The sequence below is a fragment of the Thalia democratica genome, chromosome 3 (genome assembly GCF_965202585.1).
Source record: "Thalia democratica chromosome 3, ktThaDemo2.hap1.1, whole genome shotgun sequence".
Taxonomy (NCBI): domain Eukaryota; kingdom Metazoa; phylum Chordata; class Thaliacea; order Salpida; family Salpidae; genus Thalia; species Thalia democratica.
In genome coordinates this window covers 38,826,181-38,854,074 of record NC_139167.1, presented here as the reverse complement: position 1 = coordinate 38,854,074, position 27,894 = coordinate 38,826,181, and the positions used below count along the sequence as shown (strand labels likewise).

The following is a 27,894-nucleotide window of genomic DNA, read 5'->3' as shown; positions in this document are numbered from 1 at the left end:
AACTAAACAGCTTAGATTGTTATTGAAAGGATTTGTAATTTAAACTAAGAAAAGTACCTTTCAATTTCGCTTTTCATCTAAAGCTTCAACATTAAAAAATAATTTAGCAAGTTTTACTTTTTCATTCATTGATAACAAAGTAATTTTATTAGAGAGGAAAAGTATACACAGAATAAGGTACAAAAAATAAAAGCATCAAAAATCGTTATCCGACGATTCAGACAAGTTATTAGAATAGCTATTGCTCTCCTCTGCTGTATAATCGTTCGTTTCATAATCTTGCATGTAATCTGAAAATTTTTTGTAAACACTATATCTACAACTTAAAAGTAAAAATTTGGTAAAGTTGTGAACTTTTGTCAGCACTCACCGAATCTAGAACAGCTGAAAACATTACAACGATAAACCGCTTCGTAAATCATTAGATTTAAATATACAATTTAATTTAAGTATCTAAGTAAAGCAGTTTTACATATAAAGTATTTAGAGGTGCACAAATTAGTTGCATGCATAATAAATATTTCAAACATTACCTATTTCTTGCATCATTTCTTCAGAGTTATTTTGATCATTTGGTTGGAGCTCTGTTAGGAAAAAATAGTAAGTATTTCTATGTAAGAAAAAATTCTTATTAAAAAAAAAGCTTAGCTGCTTCACCAATTTATTTTCGGTTTTAAAAAGTTTCTAAAATATAATAGGTATTAAAACAGATACTCATCATATTAGCTAAAAGTATATGTAATGTATATATTTATTTGTTTAGTAGTTTAATAATACATATCTCAAACCCATATTATACATTTATATCAAGTTTTTACATCACAAAAACATTTTAAACGGAATTCAAAGTTCTAAATACATCAAGAGATCTAACAAAAATTAAACGCAGTCAAGCATACAAATACCTTGCAAGTTGTTGTCATCCTCGTCCGAGCTCATGTACAAGTCGTCGAAGAGATCCGCATTGTTTGAAGTTTGATCGCCTCCCATGTGCTCCGCCTGCTGCAATGCCTGCAAATATTCACAACATTTAACCAGACTGTTTGTGTCGTTTCAAAAAGTGTTTAGAGTAATAGTTCAATATTAGTAAGAGTGCAAATTAATTACTCTAGAATAGTTAATAGAACTAGAACGGTTAGCTATAACAGTTAATTAGCACTTTTGTTATTATTTAAATAGGCGCTTTACTTTACAGTAAATTGAGCAATACTTTTTAGTTAAGTAAATAGTTATTAAAAATATCTTAAAGTTATAGGAAAACTATTATGTCTAACAAAATATCTAGTATACACTTATAAAGACTTTATAAGTTAATTTAATTTTTTTTTATAAGTTATTGTAATTCTTTTGGTCAAGTTTGAAAAATTTTAACTTAAACTATTAAAAAAAAATTCTAAAAGTTATCCAAAAAAATTCCAGATGAAAAACTTTAGAAATTTTAATAAATTGTAGAATATTTGTACTGTTTAGTGCAGCTTTGAAATTTAAATAATCACCTCTCCGAGAATATCCATGTCGTTTTGATTGAATTGTGTTTCATTTTCTTCTGTTAGTTGATCTATCGGCTGTTTTGTTTGATCGTGTTAAAAATGTAATTGAACAATATATAAAAACAAATATCAAAAAATTGCAACTTTTGTTTTGGAAAGTAATGTTTTACCAAAGAATTTGTATTTTATTTTATCGATTGTTTTACCTTTATTTACAAAACTATTATAAATTTAGAAGAAAAATATTTAAAACAATTAACCATGTTAGTGGCTTCATCTTCAGAAAGAGAAATGTTCATTATGTCGTTTTCAACATCGTCGTTGAACTCTGTGTTCTGTTAATTATGTTAAAACGTATATTTTTCTATTCACTAAAATATTTAGACCGAAGATCTATTTTAACTTTCATACTAAAGGTCGACAACCATGCAATAATAAATCTTTGAATTAAACAGACAGGTTTTTTTAAGGTCTGAAGTACACTGTCTTTTTTTTAAAGAACAACATGTACCTAAAGAATGATTCCATTTTTTAATAAAAACGTCTTCTAATTAGTACCACCCGTAAAGCAAATTCATACTCAATCAACACATAGTAATTATCCTATATTTAATTTAAAATTTTACTACTAACAAAACAATGTTTCACTCCTATACTTGCATATAGGATATCCTCGGTTGCTGTAAACTAATCTTACACAAATAAAAAATTAATTAAATTAAACTCACAGTGTCCACGTCGTTCATGTCCTCGTCCTGGGCGATCTTGGACCTGGCGATGATGCCCACCTCCAGCTGCTCGATCTGCTGCGACCTGCCGTCTATCACCTGCCGGCACTTGTCCACCATCCACTTGGCTATGTCCGTGTACGCGTGCTCGCTCCCGTAGTACTCGATGGAGTTGCGGAGGAGCAGCTCCACGTGCTTCAGGAACAGCTGCCTGTTGGAAGGGTAAAAGTACATGCTTTTTGCCTGAATTGTTATTGAAAGTTTAAATTGTAGAACATTAAAGACCTGTAATTCAGCTTAGCTGAGACTTTACTATTACAAGAAATACCAACTTACAGTGAACTGTTTGGTTTAATTAATTTAAAACAAACGTAAATTGGTCTTAATTAAGATTAAAGCAAAATTAATGATTTGATTTTTTTAAAGGAGGATTTTGTTGGTTGAGGTTAAATTCATTTTTTTTTTTTTAAACTTTACCTGTCAGAGTACTTGTGGTTTTTAACATTTTTCCTGATAGTTCCAAGGTCCATGGGTTCAGATATTTTTTCATAATAATCGGTTTGACTTCGTGGTACGGGAATATGAAACTTCGCAGCCTGAAAGTAAACAACTGTTTTTATTTGTTTTTCTAAAATTGAATTTATATTTTTGTAAAAGGTCTATTCGAGTGCTAAGTGTTTAAATTTTTAAAGTAACTAAACAAGCCTTTATTTTAAACATAAATAAAATAAAATGTATAAACTTTACTACTTTAACTGTTTTTTTTTAATTTTAGATTGGATTTATACTAAGAACTAAAATATTGAAACAATTTAAAAAGTTTTTAACTAGAATTATACGACTTAAATAAAAACCACGTAAAAAAAGAACAACAAATTTTAATTTATACATATTAAAATTATTCAAATAAAAATTCAATCTTTAAACTTATAACCCCGATAAGTGCTTTTCAACTTGAGTAAAAAAACAGCACTGCACACATTAAAAACAAAGGTTTAAATGAAATAAACGAACAAGTTCTTGCTTGTTGTTGTAAAGTTTAGCAACAATTTCTTTGAGAATGTTGGTGAATGCGACTTGGTCATCGTCGTCAATCAGAGGATTTATTTCCTTCTCAAGTCGAAGTATCTTGTCCTCCATTAACTAATAATTTAATGTTTATTTAACACAAACCATGTAAGCAAAAATATATACATGATTATACAATTTTACGTTTTTATTCGTTTTAATTATAACTTAGTTTAGTGTTCTAATAACCATTTGAGAAAAGTAACATTAAATGTTTTTTATCTAAATTAAGTTTCGCGATTGTATTTTGTATAAATTAATTTATTTTATGAAATAAATATCTTCAGTTGAAAATAAGTAGTTTAATACCAATAAATTGAAGATTATTTATCACAGATACTTCTGTAGATGTCACAATTGTTTAGTTGTCAATGTCCATATTTAAGGTATGTAATTGAAAAAAAAGTTTTCTGAAAAACACACAACCTTGAGCTGTTCTTTCACGAAGATTTTCATTTTGTTTGCGTTGTGAGTTATGATGTGATCGGCTCCGTTGTACATGAGCGCGTTGGAAGCTATCAGCTCGATGTGTTCCATGAAGTCGTCGGTGCTCTGGTACACCCGTTTGTTCAAATTGTCTCGCATCGTCTGAGGTGTTAAATTGTTATCATTTAATAAAGATCAACACTTTTATAAGTAAAAAAAAAGATCTTCAAGTTTTTTATTCAAGTTATCTCGCAATGTCTGATATAAACAATTTTATGAGTTACAAAAAATGATCAGTTTAATACTTTACTTGTTAACCAGCCTATGAAAAAAATTATCCCAAAAATTGTTTTGAAATTAAGTTGTTTTAGCAACCAACTAACTCTTAAATCCATAGGATTTTCAATGACGTTATTGTAATCTGCCACTTTTCTTGTGTTAACTGGTCTTCTAAAGAACTCGCTCTGTTTTATTTAACATAGTAAAATATTTAAAAGTTTTACACAAACTTAAAAAAAACTTTGATAAAAAGGATAAATATATTTTTAATAATTAAAGAGCAAAAACTAAATAAAAATTATACCTCTCTCATATTTTTCAATTTAGTTAATATATTTTCCAGTAATGTAGACAGCGCCACTAGTGGATCAATTCTCTTTCTGTCTTTCTTTTGGGGTTTTCCCTTCAAATAGTCGTCAACAACTGTAGAAGCCTAAAATGCAGTTTTTCTATTTAATTTTACGGTTTTCTACTGCATTAAAAAAAAAATATTTATTTGTCGGAACTTTCACTACATATAAATCAACTACATACTTTTAAATAAATTAAGGATTATTATTGTAAAACATCTAACAGTTTTCATTATTGTTTGATATTTTTGACACATTATCTAATTTTCATATAAACTTAAGTAAACAATTTAAAACAGTTGTTAAAAAATTACAAGGAATGTAGTAGAAATGTTAAAGCATACCCGTTAATAAAAGTTCATTATTACTTATCATGTATTTATTACAACTTACTTTTCGTTTTCGGTTTTCTTTTTTATTGCGAGGAGTTGGTGGCTCATCAAAATCATCTTCATCGTTTTTGTTCGTTGGAGGAACTTTAATATTTATTTTAAGAGACGATTTGCTTTCGTTTGCCTCTTCTGCACTGTTTATCAAAATATAATAAGTTAATACTCTTATAAGTCTTTAAGATTTGACTACTCTAAATGATATATATATAATTTCAAGAAAAAATAGTTTAAGTCATGCATAAAAATGACTTATAATAAAATGTGTCAATTAAATAACACACATACAATTAAAATACAGCTAAATTTATACATAATACAAGCTTATTTAGTTCTGTTGATAAATGTGTTTCAAAAAATTACAAAAAAATTCAACTCATCTTGTGAGAGTCGAAAAACTTGTAATTTATTGAAAAAGTACATTTTTAAATTTTAACATAAAGCAACTCCGCAGTACATTAGACATGAAAAAAAAAGGTAAACACAATAGAAATTAAAAAAAAATTCAAAAAGTTCAACTAATGAGGCTCATGAGTTTTCAACGAAAAAATTACTACGCTATGTTCAACTGACTGCATCTTGACGTTCTTGATGGTCATCTTCAGCCCGTCCACTTTGGTCTGGTTCACCGTCGCCGGCGCCACCTTATGTTCGTCCTCGCTGTTGTCGGACAGGATGGCCTCGTTGCCGTGCACCTGGGTCGAGTTCTTGTACAAGGGGCAGTACCTGTTGGTCCGCATGTGACCCGTCTGACCGCAAGCCCCGCACTTCATCTGAAGTTTGGATAAGAGTTTGCAAAATATATAAAAAGTCAAACTCATAAAACAAAAACTTGAGTATAAAAAAAGTTTATACTTAAGTTTTGATGTATTGAAAAGACCATATTCAAAGATTTCCACTTATACAGGGGGAATAAATACTTTTTATTTCGTAATAAACTAATAAAAATTAAAAAATTGTATATAAAATATGTAAGGAAACTTAATAAACAATTTACACAATAAAATACAGATTAATTCTTATTTCAACACCAACGTTGGGGTTGTAGGTCGGGTTGTGCTTGTTCTGTTTCTCCTTCTGCTGGTTCCTCTTTATCCTCCTCAGCTGCTCCTGCAACCTTCTCTTCTCCCTCCTCATTTCCTCCCTCGTGTGCTCGTCTTGCATTATGTATCGGTTTATGACTGTTTTGTCCTGTGACACAAAGATTAATGTAATAATCAAGTAACTTGTTTAAGTTTGCTACTTGTTTTCATAAACTATTTGCAACTTTCATCTTAAACTGAAATACATTTAATGTATACCTCCTTCTCCCTTTGTTTCAGCCTTATGTAGGCCTGGATGACTTCCGGCCTCCTGACCGTTTCTTCCCTCATGAAAGACTGGCCGTTTTCCCGGTGAGTTCTCGTGATTATCAAGCAAGATCCGGAATTTATCTGCAATAAATTTAATGTTGGTTCAAAATTAAAAAATAAAAGTTTAAATAGCTTGTTTAATATTTGTTGTTCAAACTTTTTTTAATCTAAAAAAAGATAATTTAGGCTTTATTTCAAATTTAAAAATATTATTGGCTTACCAATTAATATTTTTTCATTAGTTTATAAACAAACGCTTAATAAAATAAAGCTGAGAACAAACTTGAATGTTTTTTTGATCATCTGATTTTTTATTTTGGTTTTGTACTTGACTCGGCTCTCCTCTCATCATTTTCAAAAGATCTCTCCGTTCTTCTTCCTCTTTCTCTCTTTTCAGCTTTTGTAGTTTTTAAAACATATTCATACTATGATTCAAACAAGACTTTGAAATTCTATTTTAAATTCAAAATTTTCAAGTGCAAAAAAATACGTGTAATGTTATTATGTTAAACAGCTTTTTTTGTTTAGCTTAAAATCTTTTTTGAGTGACTAGACGCTATCACGAAACCTATTAACACAAAAACACACGTGTATGCTCAACTACTTATTAATTTTGTCTTTGTTGGATCACAGTACTCAAGATTAACAACAAAACTCACTTGATCTTCAGACTTGTTGTTGATCAGACTGTTCTCAATACTTTTCGTGATGTCTTCGAAATCCGAATCTTCGTCGCTCGTTCCTTCGTCGGTCGATTGCACTTCCCGGCTCGATAAAACTCTGCGTTGATATCAAGTCATAAACAAAAAAAAATCGTATAAAAAACAAAAATAGAAACGAGCTATATTTAAATTAGACAGGTAAAATTGCGTAAACCTACTATTATAATGTATACACTCTCATCAAAAAATTACTTTTAAGTGCTAGTAATTTTAGCTATTGAAGTTAAATAAAATTGTTATAACAAATGCAAACAGTTTCAAAAAAACTTGTTATTCAACCAACTTGTTTTGAAGCTCGAACAGTCTCTGGCATTCTTCCTTGTACCTCTCCTGGTGCTCCGCCACTGAGTAACGCGTTCCTCTCGCGTACTTACCTGTTGAATTAAGGTTTCTCGCATGCGTAGCTTGAAACAAAACAAGAAAAAAGTAAAAAAAGTTAAACTGCCGTACTAAAATATGTTCGAAATTACACTACAAATTCAAATTTTGAATATTTATAATTTTTTACCAGCTGCGGAATCTCCGGCCCTGGCGTGTTCGGTTGACATGGTCCTGACCACGTCAATAACTTCCCAACGCGACAGCCTTTTTATCTGTTCGTTTAATTCTTGATTGTGTTTAATTTTCAAATAATTTTTGTTCTAAGCAAAAAATACACTGCGTCTAAGCTAGTATTTTACTAGTAGTTTCAAATACTGTTTATGCTAAAAAACAAATTAACCAAAAGATATAAAATAGTCCCGTCCATATGACAAACATCTGGCTTTAAAAAACTAAAATTCTGTACTTACATGAACCGAAGTTTGAGATATTAAAAAAGTAAAAATTAAAAAAAAAATAATTTGATTTGAAGCAAACAATTTTAATGGACAAAAGCAGGGTTGCCACAGATCGAGCTGAAAAAAAATTCCTGACTTATAAAATCAAATTCTTAATTAATAGTAGTTTTAATTAAACACCTTAAAATAAAAAATAAACTTATTTTTTACCACATAGTTAAATACACCAAGAGAACACAAAGATTTTAATCTATTACAAAAATTCAATTAGACCCTGAAAGAAAGATGAAATGCGACAGCAACGGTTTTTAGAAAATAACATTAGCGAAATGCAATTTTTAATGATTATAAACTTTCTTATTAAGAGCATGTTGAAGTCAATTTTTTTGCAAAAATCCCCATTTTTTTCTGAATTTTGTTTTTTTTTACCATTTTGTTTTTACTGACTTTTTCTGATTTTCCTGACTTTGTGGCAACCCTGCGAAAATATGATGCAAGGCATTTTATAAAAATTGAACTGTAAACAAACAAGCTACTTAAAATAATTCACCTCGTCCTCAGGAACGCCGAACTCCTTGAGAATTTTCTTGGCGGCGGTGAGATTCAGTCTCCTGAGATCGGCATCCGTACCGGTGACCTGCTTCTTCGGTGGCGCCGATTGCTGCTCGTTTCCCTGCTGTTGAGCCTGTCGGTTGGGTAATGTTTGTTGAGTGTTTTTAAATGAGAGACTAAAAATTTATCAATATCATACTTTAAATGATTATATATTACAAATAAAACTTTAAAAAGTTTGATTTTGTATAGAAAAAAAAGACTCTTAAATCTCTAAAAAATAAATATTTTATTTTTCTATGATTTTCCTGTAATTGTGTTATCTTTTTAAACGATTGCTAAAAAAAGTATGTTTTTTTATTTAATTAATAAAAGTAAACTGTTATATACCATTTTTTTCTCAACTCACTTTAGTTTGAACTGGTTTCATTGGTTGTTTTATGTACGCGAAACCTTCACCGCAGCCCGTTGGATCGGCAGAACCGGTGAGCTAAAAAATTAATTTTAGTAAAATAAAAACTTTTTATTATTTCTTAGCAAACACACTCTATTTCTTGAGTACGTATTAATTTTCAAAGACAATTTGCATCAACCAGAGGTAAAGAAACAAGATAGACCAACTCACGTTCAAGAGGCATTTTCCTCTGACGGCCGATATGAAAGCTCTCGTGGTGTGCCAGGGAGCCGACAAAATTTCCTCGTCAACCTGTTTGAACAAAATTTTGAATGCGAAAACGTTTTTTTTCGAATCAAAAACAATCGTAGTTTCGCGCTCTTTTGTACAAATTTTGCTAAAACGTTCGCATGTCTAATCTTATTTTTTTGTTATCGTTACCTTGGTTTGCTCCTCGTCATTGTCGTCGTCCGGCTGAACGAGCATGTTCTTGTCCACGTAGCCCGCGTCGACCAGCCTCTTGTGCGCCGACGCCATGCTGCCAACAAGAATTACAAATATTTATAAATTGTTCTTACAAATATTTATTATAAAATCGGTCTGAAAAAAACTACTTCGAATAAACAAAGAACCATTAACTTTAAACATTACTTTTGATATTACCTACTAATTCATATTCCACATTTTATTTTAATAATATTAAACATAATGCACAAATTTCCTCATTACCTGTAGTAAGCGCAGGCTTGCTCGGGAGAAACCATGGCTCTCATTTCGTCTTCAGTGGGAAGGCGGAAGGTTGACCTCAGCACCCACCAATTGCTGTCCACGCCTGGTGTTATATGAGTTGTGTTATGATAGAAAAGATCAACAACACAGAAGTAATAAGTAGTAAAGTTTTACTTTTTTATTTCATCATATTCACAAGGTTGCCACTCGTTTTTTCAAAATTTTCTCCAGGTTTTTAAAATTGCACATTTTTAGGTCTATATTTAGTTTAAAGTCAAGTTTAAGGTAAGAAACTGTGTTAAATAGTATGAAAACATTGAAAAGATACTGTAAAGCTCCTTAAATGAGTTTTTTAATAAGAAAAACTTTTGATGATAACAAACATTTTTATCTATATGATGGATTTTTTATGTCAAATCGAAACTTTACTACTAAACATGTTGAAATTGTTAAAAATTCAATGTTTTTCCAGGTTTTTTTTGCCCAAATTGTCAAATTCCAGGTTTTTCCAGGTTTCAAGGTAAAGTGGCAACTCTGTATTCAGTCAATAAAAATATTTTAAAATAGTTATTCACGCTCTTTTTCGATTAAATTAAAGTTCTGCTACTAAGTTAAAGTGCTGGATAAACAAAAACAGTTACAAAAACGGTAACTCTATTATATCTAACTAATAATTTCAATTCAATAAGTTTCAAATCTGCACTTATAATAAATAAAAATGTAATGCTGCACTTAAAATAAAAAATAAAAGTTTTGAACAATTGTAATCCACGCCTAGTGTTTTATAAATCGTGTTATTATGTAAATTTCGATAAGTTTTATAATTCTTTTTTTAATTTCAATATACTGTATCTGCCGAGTAGGTACGCACTTTGAACACAACACAAAATTGCAAACCCAACTGGCAGTGCGTACTTAAGAAATTTTGGTCTTTAATTACTTACATTAAGCCTCAAACATGTTCATTTTCGTTAACTTTGTTTTTTTTTTACATTTAAAACGTTTTAATCATGGGTTATGTCAATGTCAATTGAACTGTTCATTATTTTCGTTTATTTAAATTATAATGAAGTTTTTGATAGCTTTTTATATTTATGTTTCAATCATGGGTATGTAAATGTGGATTGCACTCTTCATTATTTTCCATTATATAAATTTTGTTTGACCTTTTGAATACGTTTTTTTTCCTATGTTTTAACCACGAGGTATGCAAATTTAAGTTGCACTGCTCGTTCTCGCTAAATAAATGAAGTGTAATATGTTTGTTTTAAATATTAGATTTAGTATAGAGTTTGTAAGTTAATAACTATTTTCCGGTTTCTTTAATTTTACTTTATTCAAATTTGTTAAAGTGCAATTAATTGTAGAATATAATACTTTTGTATTACTACTTTTATGTTTTTTTTAACCTCTTAACAAGAAATTCCATTTGATTACAGAATTTTACGGCTAAAAATTGCGTACTCAACCGGCAGTGCGTACGTAGGAAATTCGTACCTAAGCGGCAGGTTCTTGTATTTAATCAAAACAATCATAGTTTGCATAAAGCTATTCACACTCTACATGGGTCATAAAAAGTTGTGCTATTAAGTTGAAGTGCTGGACAAATAAAAAACAGTTGGTAATGATATCTCTAATACATATAATCTATAACTAAAACAACTTAATCAAATTAGTTTTTTGTCTGGACTTAAAATAAATAAAACATAATGCTGTACTTGAAATAAAAAACAACAGTTCTGGACTTATATAAAACTATATTATGTACTTCGAAGAACTGCTAACAGTACTATTCTTAAATATTTTTAAGTTTTAAACTACTCAAACATAGAAAGGTAGTAAAATTTTAGTTTTAATAACTTATTTATAAACTTGCTGATTACTTGACTTTTAAAACGTAAAACTGAGACTAAACTAACCTAAAAACAAATCTTTAAGAATTATTAAAATATTAGAAGTAAAATAAAATCTAACTGACACTTTTTTATTTTCACAATATTCTGATCATTTGCTTCTTGATCTACGATTAAAAGAGCTGAAAAATAAATACATTAAATTAACATAGCAATTAAATAAAAACAGTTAGCTTTATTTTCCTTGAACTAGCTTTAAAACGAAAACTATAGTTTTTTTAAACTCAACAAAAAATCTAACCTTTACAACAAAAACCTAAACTATAAACTAAAATAAACTAAACGTACACAAATTATTACACTGTAAAACTACATATTGATGGGCAAAATTTAAACATACCAGTTCTGTTGAACTCGGCACAAGCTTTCAGTCTTTTTCTGATGCTGGTCTCTGAATGTTGGGGGAACGCTTTCTTTATTTCTTCCATTCTTATCTTCTTGGGGTTATCCGGACTCGCAGCAAACATTCGGTAGATGAACACCTAAGCATAATTAAATTTAATTTCACACAAAAAAATTAATTCAAATAGGAGAAAAAATCTACAGATTACATAAAAATTAGATTAATTTTTTTTTCGCAATACTTGTCTAGTAAACAAACAAAGAACTTTATTCTAACTTTAACTATGAAAATGGTTTAAACTAACTTGCAAGAAATCTCTTATGTGGTTTGTTGCCTTTTTAGAGTTTGGCCCGGGCACTTCCATTAGAGGGCACTGTTGACCAACAGTGAACACTTTTTGAATTTGACGAATGTAATAACTGCAAAATATTTTTTTTTAAATTTAATTAACTATGTTTATTTTTTTGAGTATGCATGTCTAATAAAAATTTAAAGTATTCACCAATATCATACTATTGTTTTTTCATGATAAGTGTTTACAACTTGTTGATCCCTTTTAGGAGTTCCCAAATCGATACCGACCCTTACTTGAACAACTAATGATTTATAAAGTGAAAAATATTACAAACACCTTCGTTTTAAAACTACAAATAATAAAACTGATTATTATTAGGAATGAGTGCAAGTGACTGTCAATTTTAGGTATTCACCTTTGATCAAACTTTCTGCTCGGTGTTTCTTTTTATCTAATATTTTCAAACTTCAGCAAAATAAATATAAAAAATAGTTGTTATTAATATTAGTACAAAAGAGTCGCTCTGTTGCAGAGTGACATTCAATGTAAAACAAAAACCACCCATTAAATAAATGTTAATTTATTGTATTCAAAAACACACGCTTTAACGTTTTGTAAGCTCTCACGTGAAAAATCAACTAAGTACCCTAGAAACCGAAGTCATTGCAAAGGACAAGCGTCGAACAAAAGAAAAAAAGCAACTCACTGGTGCCTGTTCTTGATGAGGAGGAAGTCGGTTTTGCCGACGTTGTGGTTGTAGGCGGGAGCTCGGAACATGTTGCACTCGAACGCCTGCAAGCTCTCACCCGGCTGCAGGCTGCCCAGGAACGGCGAGTTGGAGTGCGTGTACGCCAGCTCGCCGTACTTGTACTTTGGCGGCTCCAGGTCCTTGTTGTCCGCTTTCTGTGTGAAAATAATAAGTAGGTAGCTATATTAATATTGAATCTTACTATGATATGCAAAAATCATAATTTGCATCCCTAAACCAGTTTACTCAAATGGTAAATAAAAATTTAAAATCATACTAAAACTACTTTCAAACAATGCATAATTCTATTCTAGCGCAAAAAATGTTGCCTAGTCATAGTATGAAAAAAGACTAAATAATTTGGAAAACTTAATTAATTTCATCACAACGCAAACTGACCCTCTTAAAATAGTTCTTCATTTTGACGGCCATTCCGACTTGGCTCATGAGCGGGGGAAACTCCTCGCTGTACTCCGCCAGCACCACGTTTCCGTCCAACGCGGACAAGTCCTCCACCTTCCTCATGAAGAACACGTCCCCTCCTCCAGACATCAACCTCTCCTGCTCTCTCTGCTTCGCTCTGTAATCGTTTGTAAAAAAAAGTATATAAAAGTTATTTACAAAAAATTCTACTTGTGTCTGTATAACTTCAAGTATGTCGCAAAAATAAATAAAGTTTTTTTTTCTATAGGATAACACAGTTGTTATAAATAAATTTTTGAATTAATAAAAAACATCGTATGTGTACAATTTTTGAAAAACTTAAAAAGCTCAAATTTTGCAGTTTTATTGGAATATCATTTTAAACTGTTTTATTTTAAAGTTTGTAAATTTTTTACATGCATCACTACTACTAAAAATATTAACACATATTAGGTTTAGTTCTTAAGAAATTACAGTGCGAATTACAAGTCACCAAACAAATATTGGCTTTGTTTATTTCCAAACTTAAGATACTATATTTAAATTTAGGAAACACTATTTTTTTAAATATATAACTGAGTTTGTTGCTTTATTTACATTCTAATTTTTAATTACCCTCGTTAATAAACTATCAACGCAACAAATACACTTAAACGAACTTTTTGATGATGTTCTTGTAGGCGCAGTATATCTTGTGGGGGCCGGGCCTGCTCATCGGTCCGTGACCGTATCTTTTCATTGGCTGCCGGTGGAAGTTCTGCCATTTCTCCTGTTTCATGTCCGTCGGGAAGAACATCGGGTTCAGCTCCATGGCCGGGGTGGAGTGCTGCGAGTTAAGTTAACGCATTAGGAAAAGTGTATGGAGGTTTTAAACCAGGGTTTCCCAAAGTGGGCGATATCGCCCCCCTGGGGGCGATTTTAGTATTTTGGGGGGCGATAATTAGTAAGGGGGCGAAAAGGGGGCGATTTTAAAATTTTGGGTTGTCATAAGATTTTTACTTTTTTGCTTGCTATTTTACTATTTTTAGCTTGCTATTAACTATTTGACCCTGAGGTAAAACTTAAACAAAAAAGTTTATTTTATTTATGAAAAAAAAAGAAAAAAATCTAGTGCTTATGACTCCTACTTTCAAGTAAATACTATATTTTCATTTATATATTTCCATATTTAACAATTACATATATCATAGACGATTGGAATCCCTCTCACTATTTTATAACCTGACATATATGTTATTTGGGGTTATAAATGGTTTGTAAAAATCTATGTTATTTATTACTATCTATCACCTCATGATATTTCCAGTTGCTTTTTGAAAAGTCACTAAGTTAGACTAAGAAATAAAACTATACAGGGTTGCCAATTTACCTAGAAACCTGGAAAAACCTAGAATTTGACAATTTAAGCAAAAAAAAACCTGGAAAAAGTCTTGAATTTTTAACAATTTTAACATACTAAGTAGTAAAATTTAGATTTGACACAAAAAAGCTATCATATAGATAAAAGTATGGATCCCTTGAGGCAAATACTTTTGAAGTAAACAACTTACAGGAAACCTTCTCAGACTTACAAACTGACCTTGAACTTAAAGTAAATTCTTCCAAAGAACGATATGAAAGCTTTTGGAATCAACAAAAACTAAGGCAAAAGTATCCAATCATTTTAGAGGAATTTAGATTGTTGTTTATAGCTTTTCCTTCTAGCTATGTTGTTGAGAAAGCTTTCAGTTCAGTTATCAACATCTTGAGCAAAAGGTTTAATCTAGATATTTATAAAGGAGGTGACTTAAGGCTCTATTTTACTAATTAAGAATCAGATTAGAAAAACTTGCAAGCAGTCATATTCCTCATCCTCCACATTATATTAGACTTCAGTAGCAGACATTATTTTATGAAAGTTTTTTAATTTTATTTGATATTTTGAAGTATTTCTTATTTCACCTGGTTTGTATTGTATTTAAGTAGTTTTTTTATAATAACAACTTTATTAAGCTATTAATTCTACAACAGGTTTGCATAATGCCTAATAAATATTATTTACGGTAGACTTCCTCTTGAGTTCGCACTTTTTACCCAAAAAAAAGTGCATTTTATATTTTATTAAATTTAACTAAAGTAAAGTCTATTACTAACTAAATATTAATAAAACAAAATATATATAATATTTAATAGCTTATATAGATCTTTTTTTTTATGAAAGTTTGTTTTATGTTTTAATGGATTTCATGTTTATTCATAACATCATTGCATATAACATATTGAAATTTGTCATTTTGTAAAAAAAAAATATGGTAATAATTTTTTGATTTTGCACTTTTTGATTTTTTTCAAAGTGCGAACTCAAGCGGAAGTCTACTATATTTATTAAATGGTTTATGTTTTAAAGATTTTAATAATTTTATTTTGACCTGGTTAATTTTGTAGTTGATATTCGTTGTTTTACATTACACTAAAAGTTTTTATAGCATAGTGATTAATTTATTTGTTTGAAAGACCTTTATTTGACAGGTTTTTGTTATTACTAGTTTAATATGTATACAACTTATATCTATATAAAACTATTATCTGATTGTAATATTTTGACAACCATTAAAGTTTTTATTTCTAATAAGATTTTTTTGGTTTTAAAAGAGTATAAATTTGAGGTTTCTATTTGAAATGACTTCTACTTTTTCATTTAAAAGTTTCTTAAACACAATTTTATTTTCTAACTTAATTTATTATTGTTCAAAAGTTTATTATAATATAAGGAGTTTTAAACTATTAATACAACTGTTTTTTGTTTTATCTTAATTCAATATATATTAGCAATTAGAATATACTTAGTTTATTTTAATAATTAAACACTAGCTTTTAGTTTTTCACTATTTTCCTCTGTTAAATTATTGTAGGCTAATAGCTAGAAAAAAAACTTTTTAAACAGAATTAAATAAGCCATCAAAAAGACTGCTACAATTACAAAACAAAATTTAAACCTAGTTAAAAGTTTTTTTTAATTGATTACTTTCTGTTCACAGAATTAACTGTAAAACATTAGATTTTTTTTTTGAATTTAAATAAAGAAAAAAAATTGTTAGAATTAAGGTTCAGTTCCCTAAAGATTATTCCAAGTCAAATGCTATTTCATGGTATTCTACTACGAAACAAATAGTTTAAAAAGTTAAAAATTATTTTTTTAACTTTACAACTAACTTGCTTACAATATATCTTAGCATTGAAATTAGTAAATTTACTACATTAACTGAAGCTGTTGATGAAACCACTTTTCATGTGAGATAATCAACCAGTCGGTCAAACTTCCTTTAACTAGATCAGAAATAATGTTTTAATATTTATTTCATTTAGTGTAAAATAAACTGTTAATTCTTTTATAGTTTTTTAATCTCTGGTATAGATATTTAAAAAAAGCCTATTTATAAAGTAATTTAAGTATTTTGTGCGGCTTAAATAAGTTACTCAGTATTAACTTCTAAATGTCCGAAATTTGTTATATGAGGTATTATTAAAATGTCAGGTTTAAGTTAAGATTTCAGGTGGGTAACGTACGGCTCAGATCCAGTCGCAGATACAGTCGAATTTCGAACCGCTAAGTAAATTGAAAACTACTTGTGCAAAATAAATAAAATTTAGTTTTTTGATATTTAATATTTTGATATACGCTTTCATTTCGTTTTCAGTTCACAAATGTATTTCCTAGATCACAATAATACTAAATCATTTTATTACAATTTTGCTCGAGTTTTTCAACTTTCTTATTTGTAATTTTTCTAAATAATGCAGCCCGCAATTACATTTTCTAACGAGTTGAAAATAGAAAATATTTTTTAGTAAATATGAATTGCTGACTACAAAAGTTGTCCACCACTGACCTAAAAGTTTCAATAGTTTCAAAACAGATCATATTTAAACAGGATTGATTACAGATTACTCAAGGCTTTTTAATAATTAAGTATTTTAATACACTTTACTGGGCTTCTAAGAAAATAACTGTAAATTATTTTCTCAAGCCCTGTAAACTACTTTGAAGACAAAATGCGTGCATAAGAAGTACAAGACTAAATTACATTTCGAACACAACTTTTTTTAGCTCAAAAGTTTGTACTCAAAAGAAAAACTACTTTGTAAAATCGTGGGGGGCGATTTTTTTTTCAAGTTACTGAAAAGGGGGCGATTTAGTAAATGAGTTTGGGAAACCCTGTTTTAAACCGTCAATTTTATATCTTGATTACAATTTAATAGTTTTTTTAATGAAGTTTTGTACAGTTTAATACTTTAAAACTTTTTTTTTTTAATGTTTAAGGTAACAATAATTTTTCTATAAAGATTTTTATGTTATAACTTTTTTTTAATTCAAGTTTTTTACAACTTAATACCTTTTAATTTTTCTAACTTATTTAAAGTAACATTATTTTTTTCGTTGTATATAAACATAAGAAAAAATAATTACAAAGTTCATAAAAACAAATGTTTGATCAAACTGACTTGCAATAGAGAGTTGGTGAGTGAAAGACACCCATTGTTAGTTTTCTTCGATTCATAAAAGTAGTCATTTGAAAGATTAAACATGTTCTTTCTCTGCATGTTGTCTTGTATTTCCTCATTTTCTTTATTTGCTGGAGAAAAGTTTTAGTTTTAAGTAAAACTCCAGATAATTTTTTCCACTTAAACTGTTTACTGTCAATTTAGTTTTAAAAAAATGTTTTTGGAAACTGTAACTAAACCCAACGAAAAAACTCTATAACTCATGATATAGTTTTTTTATCTTCTGAAAATATCTAAAAATTTTCTTTATTATTTTTGAAAATTACGAATTATTATAAACAAAAACATCAAACCATTCATTTATACAATTTCAAAAACAAAAAAGCTAAATTACTTAAACCTCTAGCTACATTTTTTGGCCATTGTAATATTTACTTTAAAGTAAATAAACTTGAGAATTAAAAACCATGAATGTTTAATATGTTATACTAAGGTTACTGCAAAACATTTAAAAAAAAATTCAAACAGTTTAAATTTTGGTTGGTTGGTTGAAATCAAAATGGCAGTATAAAACTTTAAGATATACATTTTTTGATAAACTAAAACTTTTGAACTAAAAAAATATAGCTTGGTATTTATTATGTCGTAATTTACTACTTACTGAGAGTTGTTGACCATTTATAAGAAATTAACTAAACTAAATCAACTTATTTAATTAACACTAACCATTTTTGTTCCCGCTTTTTTTCTTCACCTCTTTCTTAGCATTTTCTTTTGCTTGCATTCTTATACTAGAACAAAAACTATTTTCTAAATATATTTAGACAAATTTCAATACTGTAGTTTTTTAACAAAGGCAATTTTGGACCGGAGAAGTGTCAAAACATTTGGTTTTGATAGTTTTTTTTTGTAACTGTGATTTTATTTAAGATACCTTAAGTTATAATGTAAAAAGTAATGTCATACTATTTGACAAACTTCAACAACAACACCAAACTAACGACTTGGGTTCTTCGGGCAGCTCGAGTATTATTTCGGGGTCGTTCGGGTCCAGCTTGAAGGGTTGCGGCTGGGGGATGTGGTCCATGTTCTGATCGTCCCATATTATGTCCTTCTCCCAGTCCCCGTATATCAGGTTGTAGTTGTCTATCGGGAACGCCGAGTCCGTGCGAACCACCTCGGTGCCATCTGCAGTTACAGTGATAAACTCATGAAAAGAAGATAAATTTCTTTAGTTTAAAATTAACTTAGATTGAGGGCAACGTACAGGCCCACGAGCATGCAAAAGGCCCGCTAAACAAAAATTTCAAATTTAACATTTTGGGATTTTAAAAAAAGCCTTAGGTACAGTTTACGGGATATTTAAAACTTGAATTAGATTTTTTTAAATGTCATAAGAGCACAAACCCACTCGTTAAGTATACAGTAAAATTACCCCCAACATAAGTCGTATTAAAAGTTTATAAATACTATTGTTAGCTGATTACAACCAGGAATTTTTATTTGAAAAATTTTTAACTTTAAACAATCAAAAAATTCTAAACACTGTTTTCTTAAAAACTTAACTACTAAAAAAAAACTTGTGAACAAGTATTTAAAAGTAAAATTATAGTAAAAGCCTTAGGTACAGTTAACGGTTATTTAAAACTTGAATTAGATTTTTTTAAATGACATAAGAGCACAAACCCGCTCATCAAGTATACAGTAAAATTACCCCCAATATAAGTCGTATTAAAAGTTTATAAATACTATTGTTAGCTGATTACAACCAGGAATTTTTATTTGAAAAATTTTTAACTTTAAACAATCAAAAAATTCTAAACACTGTTTTCTTAAAAACTTAACTACTAAAAAAAAACTTGTGAACAAGTATTTTTTTACAACAGTACAGTTCATAGTATGAATCTGAAAATTTAAAAACTTAATGAAGTTAATTTCAAGATGCAACAAATTACCATCTAATTATTCCTTTTTTAAGTAAAAATAGCTTTAACATTCTTATACAAGTTGCAAAAAATTACAGCGTAAAAGAGGCAAACCTTTCTTTTTTGAAGTAGCACTTTTGCCATCCGAAATGATTTCACCGGGAGTCATGCCGAGATTGCGCCTGTGCGTGGAAGGGATCCAGCCGGCCATTTCTTCCCTGTTCACCTTTGCAACAAATTGTTTAATTTCTAACAAGCTTTAAATTTTCATTTTAGGCTGATAATTTTTATCAGGCTGGTTTTAATTTAATTCGTTTTAACTTCGTAAGAATCAGCTTTACAGCTTGATTTCAACAGTTTTGCAGCTAACTGAAAAAAAAAATTTAATAGAAAATAAAATTATGCCAGCTTTTTCTATAATATTTAAATTTTCAAAACTTACGTAGTACAAAAATTATCTTTAAAATAATACCGTAAGGTAACAAGCTATGCCAACTATCAGTTATGATTTTTTTTTAATAGTCAAAGTTTTGTTTTGTAGATTAATTAAATACTTGTACAAAGCTAAGAAGCTTAAAAGGAAGACAAAGGTACATTAAAATTTAATTTAATTACTATCAAATTAACAACTAATCTAACTTAAATATAACATGCTGATCCTATGAATCAATGATTAACAACATATATTAGTTTTCGACTGATGCAAAAATCTATGATTTGAAGAAGATATCAATAATAATCTACTGTACAAATATTATACTTACAACTGATTACTTAATGATCATTTTTATTACTAAAAACACATCTTTTTAAGAAGTTTTCATTTAATGTCTAAAGTATGATAGAAAAAAATTAACGTTCGAAAAGCATAAGTAGTTTAGAGGATATTGATATTTTACAAACAACACTTTTTCGTTTATAACGGTTTTTTAAATATTTCAATAGTGAAAGCAAAAATAAATAAAACATCAATTTTGTAGCAAATGAATGATATTCGTATTAAAAACATGCAAAAGAAACATATTAAAATATTTCTCATCAAAGTTAGAAATATAACAAATAAAAAAAACATATGTCTAGAAAAATATAAAACTAAAAAAAAAATTTATTTTCTATCATACATTAACAGTTCGTCTAAAATAGTTACAATTCAACAGTTTTACAAGGTTAATAGTAGAATTAAACTACGTCAACAAATAGTATTTAAAACAATTTGAACATAATCATATACTAAACTTTATTTAGAATCACAACAACTGTGATTTATCTATAGTATGTAATTTAGAGGCAAAGATTTAGATTAACAAATTTATATCAAATTCAATGGTTCTACATCACACATGTATAAAATTATAAAATATTATAACTATGTTGTAATAAAGACTGTTATATATTAATGTACTACTTATTTACTTAATACTGCATGAATATACTTATTACAAAATTCAGTAAGCTAAACAACACTTTTTGACAATGACTTTAAGCTGGTAATTACTGCGTGAAAATTGAATGACAAAAACACGGATGAACATGCAAGCTGAGAATTAGTAGGAAAAACACAAGCGGCAGGTTAGCTGGAAAACTACTGGACAACTCACTCGACTCTCGTGGACGGCTTCGTCATTTTCGTTCGACTGCATTACTTTCTGTGCAACGCAACAAACGATACCAATACGTTATACAAATATACACTCGGGTTTGTTGTAATAGTAAACATTGCAAAAACTTCAACAGAACTATGCTTTTGTTCAGTTAGGTTTAATGTTTTTAATTTTATGAAAAACTTGTATTTCTTACACACCATTTTAGTAAATTAAATTACAACTTAAATTTTAATCTGGTTATTTTAGAACTTATTTGCTTTTTTCAACATTTATCACAATAGTAATTGAAATTTTCAAGTAAATTAAATTTTCCAAAAACTGTAAATATAACTGATATAATTTTATAGATTGTTTTTTATAACTGAGGTAGTCTATGTGGCAGTATGAAAGTTTTTATTTATTCATTTTAGTCAACTTAATGTTTATATAATTTTTCAACGAAATTTTTTTGACGTACGCATAAATATCATGTGTTTACTTTTTAACTGTAACTAAAACACTTAGCTTGTGTAGTAACGTATAATCCGAAAGACAATTGTTTACATCAATTACCAGTGAGACGTAAAAATAACGTGAAAACATTGAAACATAAAGTTTACTAAAAAATTATAAAACACTGCAGGTAGCGTAAGAACATTTAACTTTGTGAAATTTTCGACCATGCCTCGAACAGGTGGGAAAATAAATTATCAGCTTTGTAGTGTGTGAAAATAAAATTTCTATATTTTTCTAAACATCGCAAAACCTCACTTTGTTTTTGTTTTTTTGCAGCTCATCCGAGTCCCAAATGATATCGTCCTCCCAGTTTTTCTGGCTGACCATGTAAAAGTGGTCCTCGCTTGGAAATGAACTTTTGTCCGTTACTTCTGGCCTGCTGCTTGTTTTTCCCTAGGGACATAAAACACAGTCAAAGGGCTGGAAGTATTTTTTGGTTAACTATGAAAAAGTATCATTTGGTCAAAAGTAAATGAGACTAAATTTTGTAAATGAAACAGTTTAAATCTTAAAAAAATAAATTTGAAGTTTTTATGTAAAATTTATTCTTCCAAGTTATTTTAATTTTCAAAAATACCTTTTCTTAACTTTAACTGTTCAACAATGGCGTTAATCACACAAATTTTATTAAAGTCAGACCTGGTAGTTTTCAGGGCGCAGTCGAAACCCATAGTTGAACTTCTTCCCGTCTCCGCTCCCCTCAACTTTACAGTACCACATGTAAGCGGGGTTCTCCCTCCACTCGAACCCCTCCATCACCGCTTCCTGGTTGCCGTGGTTACCGTCGTCAACGCCCGCCTCCTCCAGCGACTCCACCTTCGACCGGAGAACTTTCATTGGCTTCTTGAGGATTTCCTAGAACCATAAGAATGAAGAAATTTATAACTGTTTCGATATTTTCGTTTCTAAATTACATACATAGTTAATTATATGAATTTGATCTTAATACAAATTATGATTAAAGCCAAACATCTAAACACCAAAAAAAAGTTTATTTTTTGAAGCTTATAAGTTTGCATTTAATTGGCATTAATCATATTTTTTATTTCCTTATTTGCTTCCAAACCTCGTCGTCAGTCGCAATTTCTTCAGGCTCAGCTTCTCTGTCCTTCTCCGGTTTCCAGCCTTCGTACCAGAAGTCGTCGCGGAGTTCTTTCCTGTCAACTTCGGGCAGCTCAAGGTCTTCCTCCTTGTTGTGGAACAAGCGCAGAAATCTCAACGTCTGTTCGTTGAACAGGTGTTAAAAAAACTAAACTGAATTAATTAGAAGTTTTTAAATTGATGCGCTAACTGCAACAACATATATGACATATTTTTTGCAAGATTTATTTGACTTATAACAACTTTCTCTAAATTTAATTAAATTTTAAACATAATTTTTACCTTGTTTTTATCAAACTCGGGAAATAGGTCTTTAGTACTTAGTGAGTTGATTCTTTCTTTAATAACTTTTAATCTTTCTTCGTATATTTTTTCTTCTTCAAGCGCTTTTTGTCTTTCCCTTTTCTCTCGTTTTTTCTTCTTCTTTCTTTCAGCTTTAGTGACTGAAAAAATTATTTCAAATTCTGAAGTTGAAATGTGTTCAAATAATACATCAAAATTTTTATTTTATGGAAAGTTTTGTTATACAATAATTTATACATAATAGTAATTATTTTAAACTGAACAACCTAAACATTAATATATTTTTCTAAATTAAACTTAACTAAAGAGTAATTAAAAACTTTCATTTACAGTTTATATCAGCTTTCTTTGAAAAGCAGATAAAATATAATAAGAAAAACTAATTGCTTGTTACTATCAAGTGTATAAATTTAAATACTTTTTGAACAAGTTGTATCAAAACTAGTTTATAAAAATTTACATACGCAACTTTTTGGATTTCTTCTCGCTACTCTTGTTCTTGTTGAAGCTTGTCACGCTGCCAGCCGAGTAGTTTTCGCTGTCGTTCTGAGAGTGCAAGGACACCACTGAAGGCAAAATGATGGAATGTTGTTCGTAATCGCTTTTTATTTTTGGCTTAGGAACTGGAGGTTTTCTACAAGTTTAAATTTTTATTTTTAATAAATTAGTAGTAGCATAGAAAGAACTGTGTCGGACAATTTTTATACCGACCTTTATTAGTAGTAGTAATACTTTACTATTCAGAACGTTTCATACTGATAAGCTCTATGAACAAAACTTTGTTTGCAAAGTAAAATTTCGAAAAAATAAAAATTTGTTAAATTTATATAACAAACTTTTAATTTATGGTTTAATATAATTAGCTATATGTTTAGGAAATAATAAACAGTGTGACTAAACACTCATTGTATAATATATGTATTAATTTTTACGAAACTTTAAATCAGGGCATTCAAAATGCTGTTTAATAACTAACAAAAATATTGAAGAACTTTCAGATACTTTATTCTTTGAATCTGAAAAGAAAATATTTGGATTTAATAATATATACAAGTAAAGTGTGAATTATTTCTATAAAAAAAAATTATTTAATATACAAATCGACGTAACATAAAAACATTATTAATAATTAATCGAAAATGATCAACAAACAAAAATTTTTTAATCAACTACTATATATTTTTATAAAAACATAAAATATATATAGTTGTTTAAAAAAATATATTTTAGGTAAAAAAAATTGATGTTTAATAGTTACATGCATTTTAGATGAAGCTTGTTTTGGTTAAATAAAGACTTAAAAAAAAACAAAGTCAAAATCAATTAGCTCTTATTGACAGAGAATTAACTGATTATTCTCTAACTACGATGTACATATAAGGGCATAAGGGGTAAAACACTTTTTTTTTTAATTTGATTGTATTTTATATAGATTTTACTAAGCTACAAGATGCTTTTTAAAGATTTTAAAAGTTCAAAATAATTTTTGAGATATAGCCGTTCAAAGTCGGAGGCAATAATAGGTTACTTATGGGGGGCGCAAACTAAAACAACAAAATTAGACTATTTCACTAAAAATCTATCTTCTCCCTCCTATGTTTTTTGAGATAACTACCTCAAATTTTCAGGAACTGTTCCTTGATATATTTAAAAAAATTTTTTGGATATACTTTTAAAAAAATTGAAAAATATGAAAATTTAAAATATTGAAATACAAAAATTTTATATAAAAATAAACAAAAAAAGATTTTTTTTGTTTTTTTATTATAATTTTTTTATTCTTTAATATTTTAAATTTTGTTCCGACAGAGATTTCTAAATATTGCAAAGAACATTTCCTGAAAATTTGAGGCAGTTATCTCGAAAAAAGTAGGAGGAGATAAATTTTTATAGATTTCTAGTTATTTGTAGTTTTAGTTTGCGCTTTCCATAAGTAACCTATTGTTGCCTCCGACTTTGACCAGCTATATCTCAAAAATTATTTTGGTTTTTCTAAATCTGTAAAAAGCATCTTGTAGCTTAGTAAAAACTATATAAAATAAGAGCAAATTTCAAAAAAAGTGTTTTACCACCCCCCTATGCCCATAAAACAATATAACTTATTGCATACAATCAGCAACATTTAAAATTATCAAAACAAAGCAAACTGCACATTGATATACAAAATACTAAAAAAAGTTTAAAATATAAAAATTTACTTAACTAGATTCAAAAAAAAATAAATTATTATACTTTGATTCGAGTAAATACCTGAAGTTTCTTCACTTATCAGGTCATCATTGGTGTCATAAAAGTCCACGGCATCTTAATTCAAATATATGAAATCATGAAGCTGATTAATTTATAACTTTAATACAAATAAGTTAGAAATTTATTAATACCTTTATGATGTGTTGTAGAATCAATGCTTGATTTTGAAGCCTTCTTTTCTTCCTTGTTTAAATCTGTTACCAGATTTTCTACTCCACAAGCAGAATTTAGTTGATTCAACTGATGTTTAGTCACCTATTAATTATTTTTCATAATTTTAGCACAATTTAACATTATTTAAGATTTAAACTAAAGTTAGATCAAAAAATAACTAATATACTACCTAGAAAACACATTACTAAGCTTGTAGAATTCTTATTATCATTCTTAACAAAAGGTTTTTAAAAAGTTTTATGAAATAGTTTAAAAACTTGAACACTAAAGATAAAAGCTTGCAGGTATAAGACTTTATCAACAAATAGACAAACATACTGATTTTGGTTTAAAAATTAGTATAAAAGTATTACTAAAGTCTATACCAGTGGTTCTAAAACTAAGGGACAAGTAAGTGGGAAATATCATATATTTTAAAAATGTAATGATTTTAAATAAAAAAGTAGTTATGTTTTAGTAGTTTTTTCCCACATTTGAGCAAAATCACGTCCTTATGGAAACCCTAGCATAAACATGCAGTTGAAATGACATTACATCAGTAATATCTTTCTGCTTAGCTGACTTGACACATTTTATATTCTAAATCAAAAAACTAAAAGTAAAACAGTAGAAGAATTTGCTTTTTATATTAGAAAATAAAGTACAATTTTACAGAGAAAATTTGCATATTTAGTGTAACAATGACCTCATAATACAACAAAAGCAGTTGAAATTTCTTTAATTTATGAATATGATTATAAGCTTTCATTTATATATATACTTATATACTTATTATTTATATAAATTATAAGTCTAGGACATGTATAAGTAATTTTATTACTGTTTAAGTCAAAAATCAAAAAATATGTGATTTTTGGGGTTGAAATCAGTTTTTTGGGCAGCAACGTTTTTTTTTGCTAAATTTAAATTCTTAAACAAATTCTTTTTAACTAAACAAAAACACATCCAAATCATATGTACTTATTTGAATTTACAATATGACAAAAAAATGTGCTGTACTCCTTACTCTACATTTTACAGACAGTTTTGCACATTTAGGGTGATTATGACATCATAATACATCAAAAGCAGTGAATATGTCTTTAAATATATGTCAATAAGTATAAGCTTTCATTTAAGACATAAATTATAAGTCTAGGACATGTGTAACTAATTTTATTACTGTTTAAAACAAAAAATTGAAAAATATGTTTGGGGTCAAAATTAGTTTTTTGGGTGGCATACTTTTTTTTTGCAAAATTTTATTTTTTTTTCAGATTCTTCTTAATGAAGCAAAAAACACATCCAAATTATATGGACTCATAAGTCCAGCAAACATCACCCAAGTACTCCCTACCCCTAGTTAAGCAGCGCCTTTCCCTTTTTATCTGGCCAGTCTATTTAAATGTGCTTGGAGCTTCAGACTTTTATTTTTGTTGTTAGTCAATGCAATTGAATTTTTCATGATTGATTGTTTTACATCAAAGCGTAAATAAGTATAAGTTTGTGGTTTAAAATGTTGCTTTTAATGTTAGTATACAAATTTATATATACTATATTAAAATATTTTTTAATTTTTGTTATAAACAATAAACTTTTTGTGTTATTTTCTTTTTTGATTTATTTGGTTATGTGTCTTTCTGTTTAAGTGGTTTAAGTTTTGATGCTTAGATCCATCATATGGACAATAAACTTGCAATAATAAAAGGAGCTTAATCTCATTTGTGTGAATAATGCTAAAAGATCTAGCTAAAAAAACAATTATAGAACATTAATGATAATATAGCAAGTTTGAACAGTTTTAAATTAAACATGCTTCCTAAGTTGAAAAAAACTCTAAGATATTCTACACAGGTAGGTAGGTGGTAGAAGTGTCAGAAAAGCTAGTATTTCAAGCTTTAAAGAGAACATACAAAACTATTTGCTTAGATTTTTTAGCAAAGTAAGCATAACTTATTTATTACCAAAAATACGAACTATAAAACTTTGTAGTTCATATTCAATAAACAATATTTTCTACTATTGTATAACATTTTGTTTAGAATACTTTCATTTGCAAAAAAAAAAATATACACCACTCTTAAATAGAATATGGTTACAATAGTCAATATTGGTAGAAATGGGTATAAAAAAGAGTGCATACCATTTTTTTCTTTTAAATACATTTTTCTTTTTAGTTAATTTAAATAATGATACTAAAAAAAAGAAAAAAACAATTAATTAATAATATTATTGATTTTCTGTTGATCTTAAGTTTCTTTTTTATTGTTTTAATTAAAACTGCTCAAAAATAGTTATAAAATAAATGGTGTGAGGCTGAATGACCGAAAGGTCTTTCTCCACGCCAATCCATTGACCATAGTTGTGAGCGTTCACATTAAAGCACCAAAACTAAGCTACATTTTTCTTACAGTTTTTTGTGCTAATACAAAACAAATCATAAATTTAAAAATAAGGTAAAACTTACATCTCCAAATATATTGTTTTCTAGTTGTCCTTCTTTATCTATATTTCCAAACATAAAGCCTCCAAGAATATTAGTTCCTTCATCATCTGAACTCGATTCATCAGACATTATTTATAATAAGTGTTACACTAAAT

The 27,894-nt window shown here is 28.5% G+C and overlaps 1 protein-coding gene across 2 annotated transcripts; it reads right to left on the bottom strand.

Moving 5' to 3' along the window:
• Positions 1–39: 39 nt before the first annotated feature.
• Positions 40–27,894, bottom strand: LOC145831404 (transcription initiation factor TFIID subunit 1-like). 2 transcript variants are annotated; one of them, XM_082938657.1, is made up of 43 exons: positions 27,761–27,894; positions 25,272–25,395; positions 25,141–25,194; positions 23,867–23,906; positions 23,355–23,524; positions 22,870–23,030; positions 22,553–22,708; positions 22,126–22,341; positions 21,742–21,879; positions 20,986–21,033; positions 19,502–19,613; positions 18,464–18,650; positions 18,189–18,253; positions 17,463–17,593; positions 13,640–13,806; positions 12,957–13,137; positions 12,516–12,712; positions 11,819–11,933; positions 11,512–11,653; positions 9,259–9,361; positions 8,971–9,067; positions 8,761–8,841; positions 8,545–8,625; positions 8,134–8,268; positions 7,313–7,397; positions 7,088–7,178; positions 6,742–6,862; positions 6,366–6,479; positions 6,032–6,163; positions 5,766–5,921; positions 5,304–5,503; positions 4,735–4,867; positions 4,296–4,424; positions 4,096–4,176; positions 3,713–3,874; positions 3,233–3,361; positions 2,696–2,814; positions 2,219–2,429; positions 1,751–1,825; positions 1,497–1,565; positions 906–1,011; positions 534–584; positions 40–290 (listed from the first exon to the last, which is right to left on the bottom strand). In XM_082938657.1, the coding sequence occupies exons 1-43, from the start codon at positions 27,866–27,868 to the stop codon at positions 196–198; spliced, it is 5,268 nt and encodes a 1,755-aa protein (XP_082794783.1). In that variant the 5' UTR covers positions 27,869–27,894; the 3' UTR covers positions 40–195. The 2 variants fall into 2 exon arrangements, with proteins under 2 accessions (XP_082794783.1, XP_082794784.1); XM_082938658.1 differs by lacking the exon at positions 20,986–21,033.

What these genes read in the sequence shown, in the direction of transcription:
- LOC145831404 (XM_082938657.1), bottom strand. Translation starts at nt 27,868, where the DNA reads ATGTCTGATGAATCGAGTTCAGATGATGAAGGAACTAATATTCTTGGA. An exon ending in CCGAGTTTGATAAAAACAAG is followed by an intron (nt 22,709 to 22,869) that starts GTAAAAATTATG and finishes TTCAACGAACAG; the next exon opens with ACGTTGAGATTTCTGCGCTT. An exon ending in AACCACAAGTACTCTGACAG is followed by an intron (nt 2,430 to 2,695) that starts GTAAAGTTTAAA and finishes CCCTTCCAACAG; the next exon opens with GCAGCTGTTCCTGAAGCACG.